This window comes from Protopterus annectens, chromosome 10.part0 (assembly GCF_019279795.1).
Source record: "Protopterus annectens isolate FY-2018-M chromosome 10.part0, PAN1.0, whole genome shotgun sequence".
NCBI lineage: Eukaryota > Metazoa > Chordata > Ceratodontiformes > Protopteridae > Protopterus > Protopterus annectens.
The window spans coordinates 1724457905-1724479472 of record NC_056744.1 but is presented as its reverse complement, the minus strand read 5'-3'; the positions used below and the strand labels follow the sequence as shown (position 1 = coordinate 1724479472).

The following is a 21568-nucleotide window of genomic DNA, read 5'->3' as shown; positions in this document are numbered from 1 at the left end:
TGGTATCCCTTCTCCTAACAAAAATAGGTTTATCTGGGTGATAGTTTTCGGTGTCATTATTGACCTTTAAAATAGCCCAGTGTTCTTTTTACAATGTCTTCAACCTGAATGGAAGGCATGGAATAAGTATGTATAAATGCACATTGATGGTTTTTATCAACCTTCTTAGCCTGCTCCTCAGTCGTTCTACCCAGTCTCAAGAGTAGATAGTAAAGTGTATCATGATCCCTGATAATGTCCTTGGCCAAATTATCCAAAAGGGCTCTGGGATAACCTCTCGAAACAGAGTAGTAAGAAATTCAACTTCCTCCAAAAACATCTCTTTATCCGTGATCATTCTAGAGGCCCTGATATGTTGTCCTTTAACTATCCCCTTCTTTTGATAAAATGGATGCCCGCTGTTTAAAATGAAGATAGGAATTAGAAAAGGTACTTTTTCTAAACAATTTGGAATGAAAACACTGTTTACTATAATCCTTATATAATGTAATATCAAGATAATCAATCCTAACATTATATAGGGAGTGGGTGAATTTTAAAAATCCAGATGTACTGTTGATGTAAACCAGGAACTCCTGGAGGGATTCTTCCGATCCCAACCAAAAGAGATATATGTCATCAAGGTAACGGGTATAGAAAGGAAGAAATTTATTCCATTCTTTGTCAAAAATATATTTCTTCTCCCAATAATAAAGGACACCGTAAGCATAAAGGGGGGCACAGGCAGCCCCCATAGCCACCCCTTTATTTTTCTTGTAGAATTCTTCATTAAAATGTACAAATTTATTGTTCAATGCAATATCCATAAATTCCAAGATCAAATTAATCATATTACCATTCAGATAACCTATCTCCAAGAGCACATCACTAAACCATTCCATACCCTTATCGGTTCTGGAACTTATTACCATTATATATTAGGAAGGCAGAGAGTTTAGTCAGCTTTTAGAACCAATTAGATGTGGTAATGTGGTGTTCCCCAGATTTACATGCTGGCAGACCCTGTACACTGAGCATTGAATAATAGCATTATATAACTTGAGGAGTGGCTGTTTCCATCCCATCATTAGTTTCCCCTCCCTCCTTTTTGATAGAATAACAAACTATAGTCAGTAAAGAAGACACGTATATAAATCCATTTTTATAACTGAGTATATTTGTGTTTACTGTAATTTGTGTTATTTTTTTTCTTTTATTCTTATTTCCAATTATTGTAAAATGTGCATAATCAAGGAGGTACGGTTTGAACTTTTGGTGCTGACAACTCTGGCATGTCTGTCACTAGTGGTTCTGAAAATCTCTGTGTGTTTGTCCATTTTTGCATTTCATTCCAAGAAAAGTTAGTTGATTTAGTAGTCAGCTTGGCTTACTGATCTCCAAATGTACGTAAATTGTTTAACAGCCAGCCTTTTTGTTTATTTTGTTATTTATTTTGTATTTGACATTTGTTGACTGGGTTAGTCCAACTGGGCAGCAGCAGCCCTTTTTCAGTGGAGGCCCGAGGAGAAAAGCTCCAAAAAGTACAAGTAACAAAAGTAATCACATGACAGAGTTATAACTAAAATTACAATAATCACAACATGTATGAGATGTGTGTTGTAACAACATGATAGAAAATGGTCATTAAACTGTAAACATAATATAGTACAAAGGTTTATACACTAATAAGCAGAATGCAGAAAATATAGACAAGTTTGTAAAACAGAAAGTAACAAATACATAAACAGAAGATAAGCCCAGGGAAGAGCCAATATGGAAGTTGTAAAAGCTACCTACTATTAGTAGACTTTATTAGAAGCAGAGGCAGAGAGAGGCAGAAGAAAAGGTTGCTGCAATAGTATAGTTTTAGTTATTTAATTCATTTAATTTATATACGCATTTATTAATTTATATATTTATTTAATTTCCCCAGGACAAGCTAAAAACAGCCTTATCATCCCTGGAACTAAAAGTCGGACATCTTAAAGGTCAGCAGAAGACAAATGAGAAGGAACTCCTGGACATACATGTAAGTAAAGGGACTGTGATCATTTCTGAGTGTCCTGAATGCAGGTGGTCAGTATCAAAGGTAGAAGACTGTGTTGTGCTTTGTAGGTCTGTCTGTGGCTAGTGACTAAGAAAAGGTGAGCCAATTTTGCCCGAAGTAGTCAGGAAATTTTACTGTTGGCAAGCTAGAGGGCAACTTAAGGTTTATTTAATATTGTTTCACCTTATCCATTTATGTCAACAGACCATTCACAGAATATTTAATCATGTAATAATAGTGAGGCCATAAGAAATGTGCATGTGTGTGTCTGTGGTGGACATATAAAATGGCTGTACCAAAAGATAAGTTTGAGTCTTTAAGTCTAATCGAGTGCTTGATGGGAGACACAAAGGTACATAACTTGTTGCTGGTGTTTTCATTCAGTGCTTAGATGACCAGTAAGGGTTTCAGCTCTTAGGGAAGGAGGCTTCTTTATAGCATTTGTGTGTCCTTCTTCTGACCATCAGGGTTTTGTTGTATGCTTTTTCTTCCAAAACCTGATAGTCTTGCTGGAAAGTTGAAGTTGTGATCTTCCAATCTGTCCATAGGGGTCTGTGTGTGTGTGTGTGTGTGTGTGTGTGTGTGTGTGTGTGTGTGTGTGTGTGTGTGTGTGTGTGTGTGTATGTGTGTGTAGTATGAATACTGTAATAGATTGACATCTCATCAAGGATTTATTCTCCAACTACGAGGATTTGTTCATTTCCTTATACCTGTTGGTTGTCAGGATAGGCTGTGCTATCCCCATAATACTGAGTAAGATAAAGTGGATATCAGAAAATGAATGAATGAGCACATCATGTTTCCCATACTGTTAGTGGCTGCTGAAGCCAGAGTCTGCAGGGAGTGTAGTTGTATAAGGAGTTCTTCAAGGATGATGTAATCTGTGCAGGAATTCATAAGTTGTAGACATACTTACGATTCACCAGATCCCAAGAGGTTTTCGTAAGCAGTCCTATACCTGATAAAGCCGATGTCCATTCCACGGTGTCTCAGATAGGTCTACTATGCAAAATAATCTCAAAACCTAATGATAATAATAACTGAGAAAACTGAACAATTGTCTCTAAGCAAAATACAGCTAATGGGTTCAAAGGTTTAGTTTTTACTAAATGTATTGTCAAAGAAGATCATAAAGAAACTTTGCTGCATCACCCAATACTGGTGGTGGTGGGGGGGAGGAGACCAATTAACTTTGCATATTAAGTAGCCTTTTTCCACATATGCACAGTGGAAATTTATGATTACCCCTCCGGTCATTCTGACTAGTTTTAAAGGTTGCCAGGGGTGCCTGACAGGTAAGGACAGTCTAGTCCAGAAACTTGGTATACATTGGGTTAGTTACCTGACATGCAATTTGGTGTTGCTAATGGCATAGCTCATGTGTTTACCATACTACTGGTTCTGTTTAGGTTTAGGGATTCAGAGAGTGTTGGGTCATCCGTAGCATAGAAGACTAAGCAGAGATCATCCCTCAAGGTTTTGCATCACACTGAATAGAGGGACGGGGCTTTTAATACAGCAGAGTAGTGAAGAGTACTCATTTCTTTTTCCATGGGGGCAGTATGGGAAACATTGCCCTCCATATCCCCTAATTTAAATACACTAATTGCTCAGTCATGAAACCATGGAGAAAAGAGATATCTTGACAGGGTGAAAACAGAAGCTCTAGGAACTCTGCACTCCTTGACAACTCACACAATAAAAATACTGTGAAAAAAAGCAATTTTGGGGAAATGGGAATTGGAGAAACATCTGTCATCAATTTACTTGTTAACCAAATGTAGGATAATCCCATTGTTCTGTGTGATCCAAGTGTCAAGTGCTCTCTTCTGTTCTTCTTAACCAGAAAATCTGGCTTTATTAGACCCCTTAGTTCAGAGATTCATATGCCAGCACAACCAAATGAGCTTGTAATATCACTGTAACCTGTTGACCTATAGGAAGTTTTTTTATGTCAAAACATATTCATACCACATTACAAGAATTACATGAAGGAGTATAAACTAAATTCATATAGACAACAAATAGTCCAAGCAACTACCTAAACAAGTCATACTATAATAACTGTGGTAAGAATTGATATGTGATAATCATATATTTGACTGGATTTGATGATTAATGAACTAGGTTGGCTCCTACTAATTATGCCTTCTATGGGAATATAGATATACACTGCTAATGCATGTTGCTAATCTGTAAGGAGTTAAATTATTAAAGACCATGTACACTAAAGAGAAAGCTAATGCACTATATTCTGGCCATCAATTGAAGCATTTAAAAAGATTAAGAGACATGCCATTTGGCACATTTCATAACTATGACTCCTTCTGGGACAAATCCAGTCTCCAGCATGTCAAACCAACATTGGGATAAAATTGCAATACTCCCTGGGGTTCATTAAACTCCGTGTAGAATTTGTGTGAAGCTTACACAGAGTTTACATGTTTGTGCAGTGAGCAGTAGAGCTTAATGCATATTCATGCTGCACACCATGTTTAAACATAAACGAGCAAGTGTTTCATGGCTGGCAACAATGTTGGCAGCTAAGAAACCATAAAAAGTGACACCGATGGCAAACTTGTTTACATGAGAGCAGACTAGGTTAGTGGGATTGTGTGAAATGCTGTAATGATTACTAGGGTTTATCATAAATATATATGTGTGTGTTCATATCCTACATATATATCTATATATATTCTTATATATATATGTATATATATATATATATATATATATATATATATATATATATATATATATATATATATATATATACACATACATGTAGATGATATAGCTATATATGTTCATATATATTTTATTTTATTTATTTATTTTGCATTTTTTTACCGGGATAGTCCGACTGGATACATGTCCATTTTCAGGGGAGGCCCGGGGAGAAAAGCTCCACATAGACAAACTTACATAGATTACACAGAAGTTAGCAAACAATTATAAAAACAAACTGATTATATACAATGGCTTAGTAGTGTTCCCTAGTAGGGATTCACAATTCTCATGGACAGACACAATTAAAAGTAAGAGACATCAGATTGGAAGCAGAGCTTGGTGACGTAGTTACAAGTTATGATAATTACAGAATATGCTTTCAGTTTATAACTTAATCAGGGTTGGTACATGGGCATAGCCAATTCACTTTGAGATACTGTTTAAGGTTTTTTTTTTTGAAGAGACTTTTGGAAAATTGTAGGGTTATATAGTTTGGCAATGAATTCCAGGTTTTGCCAATGAAGTTGGCAAACAGGGATTCACCAGCAGAGTTATTAGCTTTGTGGGTTTGGACCAGTAATTTATCAGCTGACCATAGCGATCTCAGGTTGGTATATGGCTTAATATTTTTAAGTGAGGGGTATCCTCAAGGTGGTACAAAATTTTGTGTGCTATTAAGAGTTGATTGAATTGAATTAAGCTGGGCAGTTCTAGCCACTCTAGTTGTTTAAGGTTCTGGCAGTGGTGGGTTCTATAGGTGGAGCCAGTAGCGAATCTGGCAATATGATTGTAGCTATGGGACAGCTTACCTAGTTCGGATTTGTTGAGGTTTGACAGTACAGGCGAGGCATATGAAAGAATAGAGAGTAGGTGTGATCGGGCGATTGCAGTCCTAGCCAGTGGGGTTAAAAATGTCTTGTTTCTATGCAGTGATCCATGCTTCTTATTGATGTTCTGTATGGTTTTGTTGACCGGTAGGTCAAATTTGAGATTATTGTCTATGATAACCCCTAGCAGTTTGGTGTGATGATCTGGGGAAATAGTGGTACCATTAATAGATGTGACAGAGAATGAAAGTGTGGTAGATCTACTAGTGGGGAAGAAGAGTAGAAGTTTAGTTTTATTGAGGTTCAGAAGTAGGAGTTGGTTGGTGAGCCAGTTCTCGACAGTGTTAAATGTATTTTGGGTTAAGGTTTGCAGTTCGGATGGGGAGGTGGCTGAGCAGATCAGAGTGGAATCATCTGCATATTAAATGCAGGTAGCTTTAGGAATAGCAGTGTGAAGGTTGTTTATAAAAATAGAGAAGAGTAGTGGACCTAGTATGGACCCTTGAGGGACACCAAGCGTGAGAGGTAGCTGGCTGGAGAGTTTGCCCTGCCATAGTACAGCCTGTTGTCTACCAGTCTGGTAGGACTGGAACCACTGGATAGCAGGCTTGCTGAGGGAAATAGATTTTAGTGAAAGAATGAGAAGTTCATGGTTGACCATGTCAAAGGCTTTTGCTAGGTCAAGAAAGAGGTCGGAGATTAGCCTATTGTCATTCCTGTTTTGGTTTATGGCAGTATTAAAGGAAAGGAGGGCTGAGGTGGTGCTGTGGTATTGCCTGAAACCATGCTGGGAGTTGGATAGTAAGTTATTCTGTGTAAGGTATTGCATTAGTTGCCTGTGTATACATTTCTCCATTATTTTGGCTAGTGGGGAAAGAATGGCAATGGGTCTATAGTTGGATATGTCTGAGGAGCTGCCACCTTTATGGAGTGGGATGATGTGAGATATTTTCCAGAGGGAGGGAATAGTGTTTTTGTTGATGATGATAGATATGGGATATGCAATGGCATCTGCAGCTATTTGTAGGTACTCTGCAGGGAGGAAGTCAGCAGTGAGGGTGGTAGGTTTTAGTTTTTTTTTAGAAGTGTTTTGATAAAACTAGAGGATATTGGTTGGAAGCTAAATTCAGGGTGATTATTGGGTAGATTAGGCATGTGGTTTAAGTTAGAGGGGGTTATTTGATTTGCTAGGGATTGGATTGTTTCAGTGAAAAAGTTATTAAAGGTGCTAGCTATGGTCTCTGGGGAACTATGGGTGTAGTTAGCCGGAGGTTGGGGTGGTCGAATGACCTAGACTCAGTAGTTGATTTAAGCCTGCCCAGATCTTTTGAGGGTTGTTGTGGTATTTTTGTAGGAGATTTTGGTAGAAGCTTTTTTTATCCAGTAACATAGATTTTTTTTTGTATAATTCCTGAGTTGACGATATTTTATATACATATATATATATATATATATATATATATATATATATATATATATATATATATATATATATATATATATATGTATATGGGTTTACTTCATTTGCCCTAACTTCCGATTGACCGACACCCATTTGCCCGACACCAAATGACCAAAATTTCATTTGACCGACAAGTATTATTGGCAAGTAAATGGGATATGCCCCCTTCCCCACTGTAGTGCAACCCTGGAGTTAGAATATATAGTTAGGGGTGTGTGGGGGCACAGCCCCCCACAATGGGGGAGTGGGGGGTGAAGCCCCCCACTTAATTTCATATTGTATTGTTGAGTTTTTCTTTCATATTGCTTAGTAAAACAAAAGTAAGTGGGGGCTTTGCCCCCACACCCCCCATTGTGGGGGGCTGTGCCCCTCACATTCCCAACTATATATTCTAACTCCAGGGTCGCACTACAGTGGGGAAGGGGGCATATCCCATTTACTTGCCAATAATACTTGTCGGTCAAATGAAGTGTTGGTCAAAGGAATTTCGGTCAAATGGGGTCAGGCAAATGGGTGTCGGTGAATCGGAGGTTAGGGCAAATGAAGTAGATCCATGTGTATGTATATATATATATATATATATATATATATATATATATATATATATATATATATATATATACATAATAAATATATATATATATAGATATATAAATATATATATATAAATATATCTATATATAATCTAGATATATCATATGTTCCAAGCACAGTACAGGACATTGTATACAGTGCAGGGTATTGTGGAATCTTATTGCAGGCAGTCTGTACAAGTTGTGTAACGGATCGGTAAGGTTACACAGACTGCTGTTTATAATAAACAGACATAGGCAGTGTGTTTAATGAATAGGGACACACAGATGAAGTTTAGGGATGAACACCGGGAAGGAGGACAGATGAAACATTGTGCGTGTAAAAGGAAGATAGTTTTAGCAGGAACACTAATCACATCTCTACATGACACAGTACAGACTGCACAGTGACAAAAGTATATTATGACAGTCACACAAGGTGATATAACAGTGGAGATGTCTATGTGATAAAAGCATCCAGGCATTAGCAATGGAGAGGACAGCTATCAGAGATGTTGTGTACAGTTATGGTTGGGTACATATTGTGAAGATGTGTGATTTGCCTGAATATGCCTGTATTGTCAGCAGAGGTTTCCAGCAAGTGGGACACAGTTATAGGCTCATGACCAGTAGTAAAACCATCATTCACAGTCATGGGCAGTATCAGAATAATACCACCAGTAATACCCAAGTCTCTGATACCACATATGTGATCGTGAGCATAAAACCATCATTCACAGTCATGGGCAGTAATAGAATAATACCACCAGTAATACCCATGTCTCTGGTACCACATATGTGATCGTGAGCATAAAACCAGCATTCACAGTCATGGACAGTAATAGAATAATACCACCAGTAATACCCATGTCTCTGGTACCACATATGTGATTGTGAACATACAACCATCATTCACAGTCATGGGCAGTATCAGAATAATACCACCAGTAATACCCATGTCTGTGATACAACATATGTAATCGTGAGCGTAGATGATTCTGCACCAACACTCATGTACAATTATTATGATGTCAGCAATCTAAGTGTAATCAAGCACATTCTCCTGACACTAACATATGCTGGAGGTGTGAGGAGAGACACTCGACATTATGATCATTGCAAGCTAGCTGGCTGGTGTGCATGGCAGATATATGTATATGGCACTATCTGCATTGTAACAAATGTAAACCATGACATCAATGTCATTAAACAGCTATGTATGTACTGAGTGCATCACCGAAACAGATATCACACATGCACATGGTATTGCACCTTGATGGGTGTTCTGCACCATCAGTCAGTAATGTTTATACAGAAAAACTAATCCCTAGGTGTGCACAAATACATGTGTGACAGCTGTGGCATATGTGGTACAATAAAGTTAGACATCATTGGAAGATGTGTAGGGAGGAACATGAGAAAGGGTGCATTGTACTCAGGTATTGGGTGGTGAAGGGTGTGAACAATGAAGGTATTATGATCTTTCATGTGGATGTCCGCACATACTCAGTAGTTGTGTTATATACAAGGGAGCACTCACCACTGTGGACACATGCTGGTGGAAGGTCCACATACCATATAACCCAGGACACAGGCCATTTACCAACTGGTCTGGTTATAGGGCGTGAGTTCTACATGAGCCTTGGTTTGTGCATTTGTTTGCATAACAAAACAAATCCTAACATGTTTTTGCATCTCATGTGCTGTCATGGCTGTGGCAGCAATCTGTGGTGTGTGTGTTGATACTGTCTGTATTATATTAATAGCACAGTTGTAGTCAATGATTGCCCGCAATGTGTAGTCCTCCAGACATTTGTTTTTACACAGGATTTGTATGTCAATCTTGACATCCATAATTTAAATCATGGTCAGGAAAGGGCCTAGCAGACAGCCCTGATGTACAGAATTGATCAGTGGACATGAGGTGTAGGTCGCTTCACACATTCCGACATATTTAGATGTCACATGTGATCCACTGTTCTACTCACTTGATGATATAGTTGTTTATGGTCACCTCTGACAGTGTAGAGTGAATACCTCAGTATGAACTCCTGTCAAATACCTTGGCCCGATCACTTTCCACAGGATGACAGTGTTGTCATCCTGCATGCCATACATGACCTTTTGAGGACATATGACAAATGTGACAGACATAGATGTTGCATTAAAAATTCACATGTCTGTTACACACAGCTGGAATATTACTAGTGTACATTTACAAAAGACTATTGATGACATGTTGGTCTACCTCACAGATCAGGAGAGTCAGGATGCGTCTGTGCATGCATGCATCAGGTGCTGTCCCCACCCCATTCAGATGGAAGCATGGTGATGTACACCCTTTAATGGGCATACAGTCCATCTGGAGGGTGTGTTTAGGATGACGTGTGTAGCAAAACTATGTCAGATAACCGTATGTTCTGACTCATGCTATAGGCAATCTGTGATGTTGTCCAAACCCATTGATTCTTAGCAATAGTCCTGCATGAAGGTAAAACAGTCCATCCTGCCTATCTTGATATGTCTTAGGGTTTGGACACAATCCCCCACTTAGTTATCAATGACAAACTCTACCAGCTGGGGATTAACACTTGCATCACTAGATGGTTAATTAATTGCCTCACCGATAGACCACATACTATGAAAGTTGGTGAGTCAAACTCTACCAACAGGAGCACTCACCACTGATGAACCCCAAGAATCTGTGCTTAGTCCAGTACTGTTTGGAATCTATTTCTCAACAGTCCAGGCAACAGAATATGACCTGTGCCTTACCAAGTTTTCTTATTCCTGCATATTGGTTGCAATTATTGAGTCCACCAATGGTGTTAACATAATACAGGAAGTTCTCACACAGACAAATGATTGGGGCCAAAGCCACACAGTTTACTAATAAATACAGATTGTGTCAGGATTTGGGCCTTATGCAATGTGTAATTTCCAGGTAAGTACACCATTGACAACACTCCCCTCATGCTGAAACCATTGTGTTGCAAGATCTGGGAACACAAGTAGATAGCAATCAGAACCTTGACCAACAAGTGTCCACAGTGGTATGGAAAGGCGACGTTGTGCACCTCATAGGTCAGGCCATTGTATCCAGATCTGAGAATGATATAACAGCACTGTACTTGATCCTCATCAAAACACTAATACAGTGTAATGCTTCCTTTTGCATGTACCTCACCAGACACCTGCAGCAGTAGGACAGACCACTGGGTATTTTCACATCAAGAAAATACAAGTCCTACAAACCATGCTATGATGTGTGTGCATAGACTGAAAGCCCTGTTCCTGAAATATGTATAGTAAGAGGTGATTTGTGCCTAGGTTATAGGCCATCTCTGACCCTGCCTTGATGGGTGTACTGCACATCTGCAAATCAGCAGGGCTTGGTGAGAGGAAGATGGTAACATCACAGTCCCACATGTGCCTGGACTACAGGCCATCTCTGACCCTGCCTGATGGGTGTACTGCACATCTGCAAATCAGCAGGGCTTGGTGAGAGGAAGATGGTAAGAGCACAGTCCCTCATGTGCCTGGACTACAGGCCATCTCTGACCTTGCCTGATGGGTGTACTGCACATCTGCAAATCAGCAGGGCTTGGTGAGAGGAAGATGGTAAGAGCACAGTCCCACATGCTGTTGTCAAATGCTGTCTCTAATGTCATGCAAGTGCCCAAACCCACACACACATGCATGCACACCATCGTTCCTGAAATTTACCACTTCCATCAACCCGGAGTTAGTACAGTTCCTTGATATGACTGTCTGTATTGACAAAGACAGAGGAAGATTAATTAGTAACTTATACAAGAAACCAACAAGAGTGAACTCCTTACTTCACAGAGACATTATGCATCCAGTAAAAACTAAGGAGAATGTAATAAATTCATAAGGCTACAGATTAGCATGCATTACTACAGATTTGACCCCTTTTTCTCAAAGATATAAATGATTGTGAAAATGATTTCTTAATCAGTGGATATGAATCAAACATATGGTCTTTGATCCCATTAGAGATTCTAAAACTAACAGTGACCCTATGTGGAATAGGCCTTCTGGTAGAATTGTGCGAAGCCACCCTAATCCAAAAGGAGAAAAGTGAGGACAGTTGCATTCTTATACCTGTGATTTCAGTACAATTAAAGCCATAATTAAAGAGAACTAGGCCATCCGTATTGACAGTCAGCAGCTTGTAGGGGTTTTAGGAGAACACCTTACTTTTGTATATAAAAAGAGCAGAAGCATATGTAACTGTGGGAAAAAAAATTAAGGAAGACCAGGATGACGTAAGCACTGAAATCTGTGGGCCACGTAACTGCACTGTCTGTGAGTACTTGATGGAGTGCAATTCATTTGAATGCCCCTATCTTAAAACGAAGGTGAAATCTTCAGCTGGTGGTAACTGTAATACTGAAAAAGTTGTATATGGGGCCAAGTGTAATGATTCCCTGCATTTTATGTGGGTAAGACTATGAATAAACTAAAATGTAGGAATTCAGGTCATCTTTCTGACATCAGACATAAATGCCCAAGGAACACTGTATCCAAACATTTATTAGAACACCCCAGACATTCTGGTTTTAAATTTATCATTTTGTACTGTGTGGAGATGGATGAGCTTGAAGGGGACGTCAATGGTGTTTTGGAGAAAAAGAAATTATGCTGGAAGCTGAAATTAAATGCATTCAAAAAAAAAAAACAGGACTTAACTACTATTGCTCTGTTAAGAGTGTGTTGAATTTATGTAGGCTGCCACCCAGTCTGTAAAGTGTATTTTGGGGAATTTGTGGGGAAATATTTTTATGTACTAAAGGTACCAAACTTAATAAAATGTAATAAAAATGATGTTTAGAATGTTGTTGTTGTCTTTCGGCTTTTCCCGGTTAGGGGTCGCCACAGCGGAACTCCGGTCCACTAATGATTGGCAGTAGATTTTCATGAACGCCGAGGTGCCAGCTCAACGTTCAACCTTCAATGAAGGCATGTCCATTTACGCATGTCTTTCGAACGCCCACCCAACCACAGGGAGGACATGCAGACTCCACACAGAAGGCACTCCCATGTTTAAGCGGCAGTACATGGAGCTAACTGCACCAAGAAAGTGCTGCTTGGCATTGGTGTGCAATACCAGACTCCACACAAACATAGAAGCCAAAACTCCAGCAGAGAATCGAACGGGAGAACCTCTTGCTGTAAGGCAACAACGCTACCACTGCACTACTGTGGAAGTTATGTGTATCTATATTTATATGTTTAGTTACTTTAACCTCAGTTCTGATTTGATTAGATTTTAATACACTCTTGCATCACACCAGAGTTTTAAACAGTAGAGTCAAAACATACATTTTTTCATGCCGCTCTTATCATAAAGTTTTAGTGTAATTCATTCCCCCATTTAGCATGCTGGTGTACACTCATGCATGCACTTGCACACTTTTATACATTACTAGTTTACTTCATCCACTGTTTTCTGCATTTTCTGTGACTTTTCTACTGGTTTTCATTGTATAAACATTTTTGGGGATGTAAACCTGAAAACTCTCATGACCAGTGTTTTCTTTCTCGACTGCAAAGCACACTGACATTTTTTTTCTGAGCTGTAAATAACTATGAACACTAATGTATATGGATGGATGCGTAATAGATATAACACAGATACTGTATATATTTATAGTGTTCTAATTATATGATGTTTAGGTTTAGATAGCGGTGTGTGTTTTTTCTTGTCTCTATCTAGTTCGCTCTTTTAAATTATCTACCTCTGCATATGATTTTAGTTCTTGTCACAGACCTGATGAAGGCTTTATTGCATTAGTTAGCCGAAAGCGATTTTACTTAAGTCAGTCTTTTTATATGCATGTTATGCTTTTCATAATACCTGATTTTGGAATGTGGGTTGTAAATAGATACGTAGGTTGTCTTTTCCTTAACTAGGATTTAGTTTCTTCTAATCGCTAGTGGTAGTGTGTGGGGGTGGGTACTTGCTGTTCTTAAATGCACTTTTACAGTCCTGTTTATATTGTTTGCCTGTAATAGGCTGTTTTAAAATTAAACAGTACATATACTTTCCAGATCTACTTCTAAGTGTATAAAAGCTGACATTTATAACATTGTAAAGTATTTCTGATTTTTTTGTTACTGAGGATTGCTTGTTGTGATGAGTAAAGGCTTATTGCTTTGGAACACTACCTGGGTTCCATGATTTTTGGAAATTATTTTAACTGATCTCATCAACGAGGTTTTAAGACTAGTACTTTTTCTGCTTTTTATTGTTTTTTTATTGACTGTGTAAAACACAATTGCTGCTTAGCTGATTCTGTGAAAGCAGGTGTGAATGCATTCACATGTTTATTTTTCAGCACAGATGATATAAGGTTCAAATCCAGGTGTATGTAGTACTTTTAAAGAAGTTCTGATAATGGAATGAGATAATACCTTTAGCTACAGTCACTATGTGTTGCTGTGTGTTGGTGTAGCACAGCATGTTTAAGCGGCAGTACATGGAGCTAACTGCACCAAGAAAGTGCTGCTTGGCATTGGTGTGCAATACCAGACTCCACACAAACATAGAAGCCAAAAAGTTAAGGGCTCCACTGTTTTCTGGACACTTGTGTGTGTTGTGTGTGATTCTATTTTTTGACCAGATTATTGGTGTTAAAATGAGATAGATAGGAAAGTAGTAGAATGTGGGAGCAAGGGGGAAAGAACAAAGGGAAAGCAATATAGGAATGTGCAGGAGGAAGGTAGGAAAGAACCATAGCTATTTCTTAAACATTGTAAAATTAAAATATGTACAGAATGTTAGCTGAATTGCACTGTCACCTCCACAAAGAGGGGTGACAGCAATGAAATCATGTTGTATAGACAATTGGACTGAATCAAGTGTGTGAAATGCAGAGCTATGTATGGGATATCTTTTTTTTTTGTTTTTTGTGGGACAGCTGCTCTTTTTTTTCATTAAAAGAAGAATGCTGGGTAAGGGATGAGTCAGGTAAGCTGAGTAGGTGAGGAAGCAAATGCAAAAAGAAAGGACAAACAAGATGAGACACAGGGATAGTGAGGGGCACAAAAGTTTGGGGACACCATGACAGGGTTGAAGGAGGGGAGAACTCGAGCTTACAACAGTCAGAACTGGACACAGTGAGAATTTAGCCCTCACCCACAGATCTGACATCACTGTCCCCTTACTCCTCTGGCTGCTGCAGTGCTTGACCTCTCCTCCTCCAATGTATATGAGGGAGAGCAGCCTCTCCATGTGGTGTAGGTGTGTGCTGTTGGTTCTTCATATGACCCTATACACCAGCCCTGACAACTCCTGACAAATGAAGAAATCTCTACATCCACCAGTAATCTCAAAGGTTACCACAGCACCAGCTTCTGTGCACCACTACCTGATGGCCCGGGTAGTGCAGGTGCAGTTCTGCCAGGTTAGGTCCCAGGTGTGCTGGTCTTCAGTGCTGGAGCCAGTGGAGCGGGTACAGGCTGACCCACTGAAATCGGCCAACCTCTCTGTGCTGTGAATCATTGATTGATTTGTTACAAATGGATTACATGGAAACATTTGGTTGACGCATAATATATAAAAAAAGAAGTAAGGGTAGCAGTGAGAGACATAAAGAGAGAATGCATTTTATGTCACATATGATGGTACTAATGTTATCACAATACTACTATTTTATCTGAAGGTTTACATTTAAGTGTACATCCTAACCACTGCAAACTATAATTACGGATTGCTCAAACTAAAATTTGCAAAGTGCATATATTGTACTTGTGCTTGGTCCAAATATACAGATTACAGTTAACAGCAGGGCATTTATTGGGTGTATATTACGTGACTGAATGATTAGGTGATTGAACATCTAAACATCGACTACGTAATATTGAAAGCAAAAAACAGCAAATGGCCAATTTAATGCAGGGAAAGATTTCCATTGACCGGTCACTGGATTTTGCCGTTTTCTCCACTGTGATCTCAGAGTTGGTATACTTAGTTAGGGGGGTGTGGGAGCATAGCCTCCCCCCATGTCGGAGGGTGTGAGGGTCGAAGCCCTCCACTTAGTTTGACTCTAAAGTTAATTTTTTTTTTGTGGCCGACAGTAACATTTACCAGCAGCATTCGCTATATTGCAGTTCGATATTACGTGGTCGATGTTTAGGTGTTCGATCACCTAATCATTTGATCATGTAATATAGACCCCATTTATGCCAGTAGTACAGATTCTAAAGATTTAGCAGTATTGTTTAGTTGCTACTTGTGGTATTTGAACCCAGAACCTCTGACTATAGTCTTACACTTGACCCCTTAAGCTGGTTTGTGCTACAGAGTTATGCATGTATATTTGCTTGTACAATTAGGATGTGCATGCTTAATGTGCTACTACTGTATAGAAGACAAAAGATATCCTACTACAATTTTAAAACTACAATAAGACTTCTCTTGTGCTGCATAAATACCTTTAGCTTCCCTCAACCTCTCCAAATATTCATCATGAGTGTGACAGTTCACATCTGTCTCAGGATTTGCTGTGAAAGAACAAAAAAAAAAGAAGAGCTTTACGCATACCAGTGTGGCCTACATGTACTTTTTGTTATATTATAAATTCTCTATATAAGCTTACTTACACAGCTGTGGGATGTATCTTGTTCTGAACTCAACCAACCACTGGTTGAGTGTATCCTTCTTACGCCTGTGTAGTTCATTAAAATTGTGCCTGTATTGTTCTTCAATGTGTGGGATACCAGTTGCAGTGGATACAACCTGAGCCAAACTATTCCATGCCTCAGACTTGTACTGAGAGCCAGAATAGTCCCTGTGCAGAAGCCTTTGGCTGTGGCACTTTACCAGGAGTCCAATAAAGATTCTCGACTCCTGAACACCCCACCTCTGTGCTCTAAAATTGGGCACCTTCTCCTCCAACACCAACCATGTCTAGTCCCAAGAATAGTGCAATGGACAATGATGGATTCCTGCCAGTTCCTGTTATCATGTTTACTGGTAGGGCACAAACTTGAGAAATGATGTCAAGCATGTTTGTGCGATGTTGAGTGAACAACAGTGCAAAACAGAGATGAAATCAATTTTTGAAATGGGAAGGTTAATCTGATACTTGATATAACTTTGGGGATTCATCTGCTGCTGTAACTGTTAGGTGATTTAACACTGGAAAAATGCACTGGGGACATAAATGTCAAGACCTGGCACGTTTGTTTGGCTTTATACATTGCTGAAATTGAAGTTTTCAGTGTGCAATTCAAACCTATGCATAAGGACAAAACATTTTCTTCTACAGTGGTGATTTTCCCTCTTTGCCACAGAAGAAGTGCTTCTCAAACATAGTCATGCATCATTGATAAATACAGAAGATATATTGAGGTGTTAACAATGGCTGTGTGTGACCTGACAAGGTCTTTGTATACACATTCATTTGTGTATGGGACTTAGTCAAGTATGAAGGCCATCCAAGTCCAGATAGCAGAATTATACTTAACGGAAACATAATAGACAGTATACCCTCAGTCATACATCTGAACCTTCAAAACATAATGTGGGTGTGTTATCCCTCATACTTGTAATTCATGTCAGCTACACTATTTATAATTATGTATAAAGTGCTATAGCTAATATACAACACAATGTGAAATGGAACACCGCCAAAAATGCATGGAATTCCCTGTATTAGAAACCTTTTACCATGTGTATGGCAGCCCTACACTTACATCTGCTGCCACAGGAATATTGATATAACACTTGTATATTTTCCTGTTCATTACTGTAAAATGAACTGTCACAGCACTAAAGTTATGTTACAGCTCCTGTATCAGAACCCAGGACCTTCTGTATTACTTTCCTACACTTACACCTGCTGCCACAGGAATAGTGAAATAAGAGTAGCACCGTTTTCTACTTATTCATAACTTGTGTGTTAACTGCCATGCACGCTGCTCAGTGGAATTGATTAAATGTATCAATTCTGCAATTATTGAATCTGCTTCCTGTCTGCAGATGTTGGATGCCTGCAGGTATTGGGGAGTTTGCTAGGCAGTGTGCAACATTACTTAGTGACATTGTGTGACGGAAAGCAAACTCTGCAACAATCTATCCTTTTGACCTTTGCATTGTCTCTACCCTACCTGCAGGTGTTCTGTCTGTCTGCTGTGTGGTCCACTAATCCAGGATTGTAATCCGCTAAATGGTGCTCTAATGAGATAAGCATATCTAAGACTTGTGGTTTCCCCTGTTTGTGTGAAACTGTGCATCACGCAAACAGTGGTATTTAAAAAAAAAAATCCAAAATTTTGTCAAAGGAAGCAAATGCATGCATTACATCAACAACGAGGCTAAAACTGATATTGCTACACATGACATTTGTTCACACACCTCTGGATGTGAACTTTCAATCCAATGAACCTTCAAAACACACTAAGGGTGTCTTATCCCTCTTTGCCACAGAAACAGCTTTGTAGTAAAGATTGAAAATCATTGTGCATACAACCAATTGCAATGCCATCAACAGTACTACCAAAACATATGATAGTTGTTTGTACATGTATTATTTTCAGATGTAGTGCACTTTATGATCACAAAACCATTTATGAGATTTGCTTCCATATATGCAACTCTGTCTTATATGTCTGTGTTTGCTGCTCATTCTTGTCTTATCAAACCAGTAATCAGAGACATGCAGTCTGCAATGCATTCTAAAATGTGTGAGGATATTAAATGGCAGTAATATACAGTGTTCAAGAAATGAAGGACATGTTGGATGTTACTAAATAGAAATTGTGAAATGTGGGCTGATTAGTTATATTTCAAACATTGATAAAATTACATCTACACTTTGTAAGTCTAACCTGGCTGACACACAGACTGGAGGTAACTGAGTCTGAATTGCTTGTTGTGTTTCCTTCTCACTACCAGTAATCATGTACAGTTGCAATCCATTAGCAACAAACACTGAAGGAGTGTCTGCACTATGTTTACCTGTGCTACACACAGTCAAATATTTGGGATTCAGTAAATCTAATGAGTTGACACCTCATTTGCATCTTCACCATGCTCACAGCCCTGAATCTACATCATAAAAAGGGCACCATGTAAGTAAAAAAACTGAAGGTAAGGAGACTTGTTTATGTGGATAACTCAGAAGAGGACTGATATTGATTTGGATTTATTTGTACAGAAGACTACTGATTTTGATAAAGCCATGCTTTCATTTGTCAGCTATATAGTGAATATGCTTAAAAATGTGTATATGTATGTGTATGTGTGTGTGTGTGTGTGTGTGTGTGTGTGTGTGTGTGTGTGTGTGTGTGTGTATATATGTATATATATATATATATATATATATATATATATATATATATATATGTGTGTGTGTGTGTGTGTGTGTGTGTGTGGGTCTAATTCACATCACCTAAAACCCATTTGACTGACTTTCATTTCTGAAACCTCATTTGACTGAATCTCATTTCACTGAATTGTAAGCCATAGACACGTTCCTTTTAACTGTGACTTGTTTATGATAAAAAGAATTTCTGCAACTTAAAGTGCTGCCTGTCAGAATACAGATAGTCATGTAGAAAGTAGTGTTGTAGTGTTTTTTTAAATGTGGGTATGTCTCTTTACATTTTTATGGGAAGTATCTAAAATAATATGGCAGATGTTTTGTGCATTCCAGCAGTAGTGGCAGCATGTAGAATACTGTAAGGCAAATAAAAGGTATATGCCCTTTCCCCCAGTGTATGCAATCCCAGAGTTAGTATATATTTAGGGGGGTGTGAGGGTTTATATTGCCTGGTTTCTGTTAAGAGGGTAAGCAAGTAGTTTTTAACATCTGGAAAGAGGTAATTATTAGTGTTGTGAGTATGTCTGTTTATGGTTTAATGTTTAGTCTTTTGAAATTTAGCATTGTAAGCTTTCGGTGAAATGAGATTCAGTCAAATGAGTTTTCAGTATTTTGAAATTAGTGATTTGGTCTCAGTGAAATGAAAGAATAAAAGTAAATGGGTTTTAGGTGATGTAAAGTAGACCCATATATATATATATATATATATATATATATATATATATATATATATATATATATATATATATATATAGATATATATATATATATATATACACACACACACACATATATACATACATACATATATATATATATATATATATATATATATATATATATATATATATATATATATATATATATATATATACATACATACATACATACACAATATTAGATATATATATATATATATATATATATATATATATATATATATATATATATATATATATGCCTTACTAAATGGTTAAGTTATATCTGCATACACTTCTTATAAGTGTACTTATGGCAAAGGAATGTTTGTTGGGGCATTTTACTTTCTCACAAGCACAGCATTATTAAATGTCATCAGATGTTCTAGTGTTACAACTGTTTTCATCTTCACACTACAAATTATGTTTGTGCAAGATTGTATACTATATTTGTCAATGACATAGGGGTGATATCTTTCTAGGATGGGCCATTCACAACTGTAGGAAAGTGCTCAGCTCAGACAGGCAATTGCATATTATTGAACGTTCTGTGGTAAATGTGTACACATATTTCATGGACAGTTTATTTGTTAGCAATTTTAGCAGTTCACTGAGGGTTTGTTTGCAAAACGTGTAATTTGCATGTTGTTTTGCTGGTGGGGGAGCCAAGTTCCATTGCTGTGCTGGCACAAAAAAAGAAGAGTTTGTACTTGTGCAAGTGATATCTGTGCCATATCCTTGTTTTCTGTCATTTGAATTGCTTTTGTGGCTGATGCTCAGGGTGTATAATATATTTGTGTTTTTGTATTTGTTTCGCTAATTGTGCTCTTCATGTATTTTGGTGTTGGAAAGTTAGTTGATAGAATCAAAACAATGTTTTGCGTCCGTATTTTTTAGAATGTTCTGAGGGTGTTGAAGTCTGAAACTGAAATGCATCTTGTTACTTTCTAACTTCTTTCTCTAATGATGTTCCATTTCAAAAGTGTGAGGATAGACCAAGGAAGGACATTTGTTGACAATCAGTACTTTTGAGAGGTATGAAAGTGTGAATCTTTGATGCCTGGGGCCTATTACCTCATAGAGGACACATGCTTTCACATAAGTCTCTGCCTTCAAATTGGGTATGCCATTCATTTGTATTATTAAACAATTCTGATATAACACTCCAGGTTCAACACTTACCTTGTAAATCCAGAAGATGATACAGCTTTATTTCAGGGCCGAGTCTGTCTGATGCCAGGAGTACACAATCATTACATGGATAGGTAAAGTTTGTGAGCATTGCCTAACATCAATGTTACTATATGTATGTGCATAGATTGAATGTTTTAGCCCCTTAGGTGGATATTGAATGTGCTACGTGTTGCCTCGTAGGTAATGCAAAGATATAATGTACACAACTATGTTTGCCTACACCCACAGCAGCTGCTGGTCTCCCCTGACTCCTCCCCTGCATGTGGCTGTGGTGACCTTGCCATCCATGATATGATGTGTGCCCCTTCCCCTTGTTGACCTGCTGATGCTGTTTTCTCAGGATGATGATGTTAAGCATGGCACACAGGTGACGATTTCAGTACATGTATATGAGTTGTACTGCAGAGTCCCCCTAAATGTATCTAGGCACTGGAATTGTGACTTCAGCAGCTCAGAAACATGTTCTGTGATATGTCTAGTTTGAGTGTGTGCCTCATTATGGTGTTCTTCTGCAGGTGTGTGTACATGACTCATGGGCATCATCAGCCATGGTTTCAGTACATAACCTGCATCCCCCAGTAAATAACCCTGTGGGATTTCACCCATACCGAACATCTGATACAGTTGGGAGGTGAGGCAGATATGACAGTCATGGTAACTGCCTGGGTTGCCAGCACACACATTCAAGATGATTCCCTTAGCATT

General features: G+C 38.4%; 1 protein-coding gene across 1 annotated transcript in view; it reads left to right on the top strand.

Annotated features, from left to right (window-relative positions):
* LOC122814474 (nuclear factor 7, brain-like) overlaps window positions 1-21568 on the top strand; it is a 181896-nt gene that overhangs the window by 132596 nt on the left and 27732 nt on the right. Inside the window, exon 2 of the mRNA XM_044087053.1 lies at window positions 1913-2008. Within this exon, the coding sequence (XP_043942988.1) occupies window positions 1913-2008 (96 nt within the window). The remainder of the gene's footprint in view (window positions 1-1912; window positions 2009-21568) is intronic.